Genomic DNA, 8427 nt, shown 5'->3' with positions numbered 1-8427 from the left:
GTACAAAAGTATGCTCTCATGCCATTGTAATAACCTTTTGGCGTTTTGCAACTTCTTCCATAACCATAAATTAAACCACTTTTTTGTATTTTATAGGAAAGAGGTGGTTAGCATATGCCAAATATAATAATCTTGATGTGTAAAATGTATGTATTGTATCTGATGTAATTATTTTTCTCTTTTCTAATTTCATTTTTGTCAAATAACGCATTGATTTGTATTGATATTATGATGATCAATCTAATTTACTATTTGCTTATAAAATTACTAAAAAACTTTTAAAAATGTATGACATGTGAATTTAGCTTCCTCTGATCTATACAATAGTTGTAATGTTTTTTGATTTTACGCTGACAATATGAATATATAACTGGAATTAAAAACAAAATATAAAATGGAGGATTAAAGTTGTACTTTATTGAAAATTAATAAGAGATAGGAGGTCCTTATGCTTTATAAAACTTGATAATAATTTGGAAATTATTTTATATAAGTCGAAAGGTAAACTGTCTGTGGTTAGAAACGAATTTCAATGTATAGAGTTTGTTAATAATACTTAATATGGCTCATTGTATGTTACAACAAAAAATGTGAATGACTTTCATTTTATTTGTCTTAACTTTTACTGTACTTAAATTACATTTTGTGTAATGCAAACAAACACAATAATTTGTTTGTAGTGAGAAAAAAAAACCTGATATCGTTTTCTTTGAGTGGTTACAATTTGTGACACCTTCTACAATTAAAAAAATTATCATTTGGTAGAGTAAATCATATTTGATATTTATTTAGATACTATAAGTAAAAACGTGTGAAGCAAGAATAACTCACACAATTTTTTTAATTGTACTCATTGTTTCTATTAATAATCAAATGATGATGAATTATCAAATATATATGGAATATGGAAAATAATATTGACTAATACAAAAATTTATTTTTTAATTATTAGATAAAAGATAGTCAAATATTTAGTTAGCCATGTGAAATAGTGATGAAATGCAAATGACATTTTAAATCTACATTAACTTATGTATATTTATAACAAATACTAATGATGACAATTATTGGTTTAAAATGACAAATGTAAATAATATAACTATTATTAATCGTAAATCGAAATTTCTAAGAAATAATTTGATATTAACTTTAGCGTTTAAACATAAACAATCTATTACAATATATTTAATTTTATTTTTTTGGTTAACCGTCTACAGCGCATTAACATCCACCCAAAAGGAAACAATACACAAAACCAAACTATATGATGCCCTCCAAATAGAACATTCAGAAACTATTCGGTGCAATGAAATTATTCATCGTCGCCGCATTGCGCGGGTAAACGACTAGTATATATATATATATATATATATATATATATATATATATATATATATATATATGAACTAAATCCATTATAAGACCAATATGAATTATTATTATTTTATTTTATTTATTTATTTATTTATTTTATTTTTTTGCAGTTTACTCAAATTTCAAACAACAAATATATATACAAGTTTGGTAAAGTAATTTGGACATTTCAACTACATCATTTTTATATTATTTTAATATAAAAGCAATTTTAGAATTTTACTTTTAGAAAAAAATTTAGAATTTTTTTGAAAAGTTTTGAATATAAAGAAACATCCAATACTATCGATTTAATATTTGTTTTCCTATAGCGATGTTTTACCAAAAGCTATTAATATAACAAAAAATGTGAAATTTGGCGATTAAAAGGTGTTATCAATTTAGAACTATGGGCTCATGTGATAGCACTGCCAACGTAAAATTAGAAATTAAAATAGCTTAGATTGAGATTTGATGATCCCGCGTCAATTGTTTTGACTTTTGAGCATTAGCGTCTTCGCCAAATGATCTACAACGATACTGGAAATTAATTTTCAAAATACAATTATATTAATACAAAATATATAACAGAAATAAAATTGGTACCCTACTTTTTACGAGGTCCGGAACGGAACGATCGTCCAACTTATACTTACACATTGGGTTGGGCCTGGTTGGGGATGAAAAACAATGGCCGTAAATACAATTTATAAGAAAATTGTAATGGTTTCATGAAAAAATGTCAGGTCAGCAACCACGTCATCAGTCAGATGGCATGCCATATTGGATAAAAATGCCACATCATCTTGTTAAGGGTTGTAGACCGTCACAATGCTGAAATTGAGACAAAATAAGAGTTTTAATTACCAAAATGTGACAAAAAATGACCACAATAGAGTAGAGACATTATTATAAATGCATTTAAAAAACACAAACAAAGTGGCACATTGTAAACCATTTAGATCATGGTAAAAGTTACAATAGTTGATCAAACTTTCGTATTTTATTTCCATTAAAAATGGATCTGGAATTTCATAAATATTGATAACGAATCAACAAAATTCCAATTTATAATTACACATTCTTATTGGATATTAAGTTTAATCTTATTGATACAACAGAAAATTACAAAATCTCATACCCACAATCAAAATATTATGAGTCGATACAACCGGGCCTGGTTCTGGTCCCAACAATTAAAGAACCATCAATTGTGGTTCCAAACATTGAGAGGATACTTTGTTTTATACTCGATCCTAATCACAACTACATGAACCAAATAAAATAAAAAATAAATAAATAATAAAAATATAAAAAATAAAAAAATAACACCAAATTTGATACCATAAACTTCATAGCCCACATGCTTAAAAACAAGTCGATTTGAGTTATGTTTCAAATGCACAAAATCGTAATCTTCAACACAAATGGATCAAACAAATTGAAAATAACCCAAAGTATATTTTAATGTGTACCCTCTTAAAAGTGCTTTATTTAATAAATAAATAAGAGGAACTTATATAGATAGTCTATATATTTTACAAACGGGTTTTTACCTTTATGTTATTGATGAGAATTATATATATATATATATATATATATATATATATATATATATATATATATATATATATATATATATATATATATATTTTCTGATGTTCTTGTTGAAATGTTGCTGGTTGATTTTCTGAAAGTCTTTCATTCTTTACTAGCACATGAAGTGTTCATTGAAAAGTTATCGTTTTCTTTGTTGCTTGTAACGGTGGTGTTTGCAATATCACCCTTGTACCGATTGCTAATTACAATGAAGTACTAAAAGTAAAATATATTCGATGGATGGCATGACATATTCTCTTTGTTTGATTAAAACAAGCTTAACTTAATACTTTGTTCACTTTTCTGCATAAGATGTAATCAGCAATGCAGATGAATATGTTAAATCAAGCTTGAATTAATACTTTGTTCACGTCTTTTACATTAATACAAGCCTAAAAATTCACTATTATATTGCTTTTAGATGTTTTTAGTACCATAAAATTAGATGTTTTCTTCATATATAACAGTTTCTTATTTTTTTAAAAGCTATATTCATATTGAATAGATTATAAAGAAAATAGTTGTATTGTTTTCTTATTAATGTCTTTGAATGTAATACTTTTCTTCCTCTTTAATACAAAGAATGCTTGGTTATGATTGTAAACTATGAGTGTGTAATAACATATTGATCCCAAGAACTGCTATGCTACTAAATACTAATTCGCTGATTTCTAAAATCTGTTTGCTGATTTGGTATACTTAATATTTATCCTGGAAAATAGTTCAAAAAAGTAAAATGGTAATTTGCATCATTCAGCACAATCAACAGATTTTTCAGAGCTTCTGTCTGATTCAGACCTCTATTGGATTTAAATCTTAATCAAACAGATCTTACCAAACAACCCCTTTACTCTTTTTGACTCGTTAAGAACTCAGCATCAGCCAGTCTTAATAATCCAAAACTTAAATCCATGACAAACTCAAACTAAAGTAGAGGGAAGTTAAGCAATCATCATTACAAAATCATACAAAAAAAAAACATCTTTTAACAGATACAACCATTGTCTATTACCATGACAAGTCAAAGTTTCAACTTTCAATCCAGAATCCCAAATCGACAAAATCCTGCAACCAATAAGACTTTTTGAGTTAACTGGATTCCATACCATTTTCAGCATAGACACACTCTCATGGCAAAACATCAAAAAGAAAACCAAAAGACCTGATTTGTCAAGGAAAAGCAATGAAGAATGATACCTTTTACTTAGGGTTTCTAAGAACAATGATAACAGAATCACCTCGGAGAAACATCTTGCTGATAAATCTGTCTTTGTTAACTGGAAGAGCTTTCTTCTTGCCTTTTCCTGTTTTTGGGACCTGATATACAAAAACTAAAAAAATCAGAAAATATACAAATTAGAAACAGATATTTTCTTATGGAATAACTAACCTCGGTCCACATCTCTCTAACATTTTCCAACACCATGTTGCAGTGTCGATCAAATGCCCTAACACGACCTAGAAGCTTCTTATTATTCCTGCAGTTGATAAGAACCTGGATGTGCAACACAAAACAGCAAAAACGTAAATCTCAACAAAAGGATGTTGTTAAGAAACTCAGCTCTTAACTATATGTTAACCTGTGTATTGTTTTTGACACTCATCATCAAGACAGAGAGGGGGCCAGTGTTGAACTCCTCTTCCTCGTTTTTTGTCTGCAACAAGTTATAAAAAGCAAGAATTGTATAGTCAGAAAGTAAAATTTCGTCGGGAAAAACTGAAAATTTCGAAATCAGATGCAGAATTTAGAAAAATGGATTCTAACTAAAATCAAACCATTAATTCAAACTAAAAGTACTTACTGGTGCATCTTCTTCCATTGGTCGACTGCGAAATCAACAAAAAGAAAGAGAACTGATTACTCCGAGGTTCGAACACTAAGGTTTAAAATGAAAGCGTAACTAAGAGCCTAGGGTTTGCTTAAAAGCCAGTACATATATGTAAGATATGATTAAATCACCTCATGTTTCGATGTAGAGAAGAGACTGAAGCAGCAAATTGTAATCTGAAAACAGGGGCGAAGTTAGGGTTTAGGGTTATCGATATATAAAACCCTAATGCAATAACTTGTTGTACGAATGGAAAGAGCTAAAAAAATTGCAACGAGCAAGGAACGGAGATGAAAATTATAGAATAAAATTCGAAAAAAAAAAGGCGGAAGAGCTACCTGTTTGGATGCCGGAACAGGTACGCCGGAAAGAGACTACAGAGAGTGAGAGACCGAAGTAGGAAACGGAGACTTCTGGCCTGTATGATATTTATATAAGAGAATTGGGCTTTTTTACGTTTGACTAAATTGCAATATGGTCCCTGTAGTTTAAACAATTGTCACTTTCGTCAAAAACGTTTTAGACTAACATCATTGGTCCAAAAAGTTTATTTTTTTGCGAGTTTATCCGGTTCCAATTTGAAAATGCTTAAAATGCCCTTCTTGCCCTTTTTATTTACTTTTTATTTATTTTACTATTTTCTAGATTAAAATAATAAGATTAAATAAATTTTACACAAATCATTTAACAACCCGGCCAAACCTCACCCCACTTTCAATCATGTATCTCTCCCTCTTCCTTTGCTGATGGATATTTGAACGGACGTATTCGCCACCTAATTTGCCGGTGATTTTCCCTTCTAGATCTTGAAACCCCTAATCACTGAAAACCCCAATCAAAGTGTGTGGTTTTGTCAAAGGTTTCTAGAGATGCTTCTGGCGACTGAGGACCCGGAGATCGACGACATTAGAGTTACAGATTAGACAAATATGGTCGTTGGAGAAGGGGCGAGATGAAGAAAACATTGTAACCCAGATCGACGACACTAGGGTTGCAAATTACTGACGGCGACAAAACCTTACTTCTTCAGGTGATGGCAGCTTTCAGATCAATGGGAGTTTTTGTAGGTGGCGACAACTTTTAGATTAGAGGGTTTTCTAGAAGGGTTTTCTTGATCGGAATTTAGTGGTGGCGGAGATGATGGGGGCTGAAGATGATAACCCTAATCGGAGTGTTCATGGGGTTTGAGAGAATTGTCAGAAAATTGAGAGTGTGTTTCTTATCTTTGCTAGAAAACTCGGGGTGTTCTTATCGGAATTTTTCCATGATGTGGTGGTGGTGTTGAACTGTGACGGTGGTGGCGACGACGAAGACGGTGGCTGACAGTGGTGATGACGGTGGTGGCGTCGACTGTAATGAATCAAATTTCCTAACATCTAAACTAAGGGATATATCAGAGTTTTATCTAACAAATGCGGAATTCTATACCAATTAAAACAATTTACATCCCATGATAAATCACGAGTTTACAATAAAAATCTATCTATTACAACGAACAACAAGGAAATACAATAAATAACAGTTTACTCTCTAATTCGTGTCCTTATGCTCTTGTTTTCTCTTCTGCTACCATGAATGCTGCTGCATGAACCTGCAAAACATAAAATCTTTACTACATCATAAAAACTGATGGGTTATGAGCACTACATCATTCCTATGGTGTACATGCAAACCCTAAAGCTTTGGATCTAGTTTGTCTAATGAACATGCAATAATCATCCAAAGCCATAAACCCTAGATCTAGCATGTGATAATCAAATAACATATGAATTAGGGTTTAGATATTACCTTGATTGTTATGTAGCAATAACAATCTCAATTCCTTCTTGTAATTGGCTTCTAAAAGCTTAGAGTCACAAATGTCACTCCTCTAATGGCTCACAAACACCAAGAGCAAGAGGATGAAGAAGGAGAAGAGAAGAGGCACTCAAAAACGTCTAGAAACCCTAAGGAATTAGTTCTCCACGTTTTTGGTGCCCTAGGGGTGCTTAAATAGTGAGGCTATTAGGGTTATCTAACAAGGAAACCCTAATTTGACTGCTTAGGCCCTAAGCAACCCATGGACTCCTCCTTTAGAGGCCTTGGACGATTTCTAATGGGTTTCCCCATAGATTTCGTCCACCCCTCTAATAAGAAGTCCATTAGCCCAATATTCAACTATCACACAATTGATAGTTCTAGTCCCCTAAATTTAATTAATCTCTTTTAGCCACATAATTAATTCTCAATTAATTATTGACTAATATTAATTAAACAATATGATTTCTCCTTTAATATATTATTCTCATAATATATTAATAAATCATAAGTAATCCTCTCTCTCCATAATTCATCCTATCATGTTGCTTTGGTGATGGCAACCCAAAAGGACCATGCTCGCAATCGGGTCAAGTACATACCAAAATAGTTATGGGCTTAGACACTAATCCAACAGTCTCCCACTTGGATAAATCTAATAACTATTCTGCGTATGACTTCAGATCCTGATCAGCAATCGTAGCTTTCAAAAGCCGTTGTTAACTCTGATCTTATCAGATACGCGTCCTTTAGATAAGGGATCATATATTACTCCATTCTAGATATCGTATAGACGTGAGACATGGATTGAAATCATTCTCTCAGTCTATGTGTCGTTTCCCGATTTCCGATTTATGACAACTGACTAATTGAACAAATCAAATCAGTCCTGGCCCGGCCGAGCACTTTCCTTTGTCATCACTAAATCATCGAGGGGCCTACAGATATCGCTTTTATCCCACTTTGGGTAAAAGGAAAGGATAAACTTCGACTCAATGCTCGCTTGTACTTACTCACCGAATCACACACGATAATATGTTTTATAACACTAAGTTACTGGTGCGTTTACATATTATCAATGTGCAACCGATTTGCAATATACAACTCACACATCTCGGTTTCAAGAATATAAGATATTATCGTCACACCAATCGCTCGTGATAAAATCCATGAAGCGATCCAAGTGAGCATGGGTTTAATCCAATGCTCAAATCATATTCATAAGCACTCATGAACGTTGTAGCAAACTTTTGCTAGGTCTAATACACTTTAGACAATCTACACACCAATTCATGACAATCTTCTTTCATACCTACTCCCAAAGTATGAGTGACTGTGGAACGTTCAAATAATTCGATTATTCTCAAATAACTCAATTATTTAGGAAGTCAAAACATGCAAATTGAAACACAAGAATAATACTAATCTTATATGGCCCCAAACTTTTGAGTATAAATAAAACACTTTTATTTAATCACCATATTGATTACTCATTATTTGTTGTTTCGAGTAATCAACTTCTTACTTGAATTATAACGACAATTGTCCCATGCTCTTAGCATGCACACTATGTTTACTTATGGTCCTTACTCTGTGAAATAGTATAATTGAATAACATTTTCAATCACACTCATTTTACAGTTCCCAATCCTTACCACAAGTGTGAGAATACCAAATTCTTGCCACTTATAGAATATGTTAGATTCTAACACTGTATGCAACAGTCCTTCCGTAATATCATGGCACAAAAGTCACCAAGACTCGGCCAATGAAATTACAAAATGCTCTATTGGAGATTGTTACAAGACAATTCCATAGACATGAAGTCTCACATTCAAAGTACATTCCT

General features: G+C 31.7%; 1 protein-coding gene across 1 annotated transcript; it reads right to left on the bottom strand.

Moving 5' to 3' along the window:
- Nucleotides 1–3783: 3783 nt before the first annotated feature.
- LOC145128323 (Small nuclear ribonucleoprotein family protein) lies at nucleotides 3784–5193 on the bottom strand. Its single transcript, XM_079063128.1, has 7 exons — nucleotides 5120–5193; nucleotides 4913–4957; nucleotides 4755–4779; nucleotides 4533–4607; nucleotides 4343–4447; nucleotides 4150–4269; nucleotides 3784–4017 (listed from the first exon to the last, which is right to left on the bottom strand). The coding sequence occupies exons 2-6, from the start codon at nucleotides 4915–4917 to the stop codon at nucleotides 4153–4155; spliced, it is 327 nt and encodes a 108-aa protein (XP_078919254.1). The 5' UTR covers nucleotides 4918–4957; nucleotides 5120–5193; the 3' UTR covers nucleotides 3784–4017; nucleotides 4150–4152.
- Nucleotides 5194–8427: the final 3234 nt, after the last annotated feature.

The sequence above is a fragment of the Lactuca virosa genome, chromosome 8 (genome assembly GCF_052849685.1).
Source record: "Lactuca virosa cultivar CGN04683 chromosome 8, Lactuca_virosa_CGN04683_v6, whole genome shotgun sequence".
Taxonomy (NCBI): domain Eukaryota; kingdom Viridiplantae; phylum Streptophyta; class Magnoliopsida; order Asterales; family Asteraceae; genus Lactuca; species Lactuca virosa.
Note: the sequence above shows the minus strand (reverse complement) of the source record. Positions and strands in the feature narration are given on the sequence as shown.

Excerpts from the sequence above, each read along its gene's own strand:
- LOC145128323 (XM_079063128.1), bottom strand. Across the intron at positions 4,608-4,754 it reads CAATGGAAGAAGATGCACCA|ACAAAAAACGAGGAAGAGGA; the intron begins GTAAGTACTTTT and ends AACTTGTTGCAG. Across the intron at positions 4,270-4,342 it reads TTAGAGAGATGTGGACCGAG|GTCCCAAAAACAGGAAAAGG; the intron begins GTTAGTTATTCC and ends TTTGTATATCAG.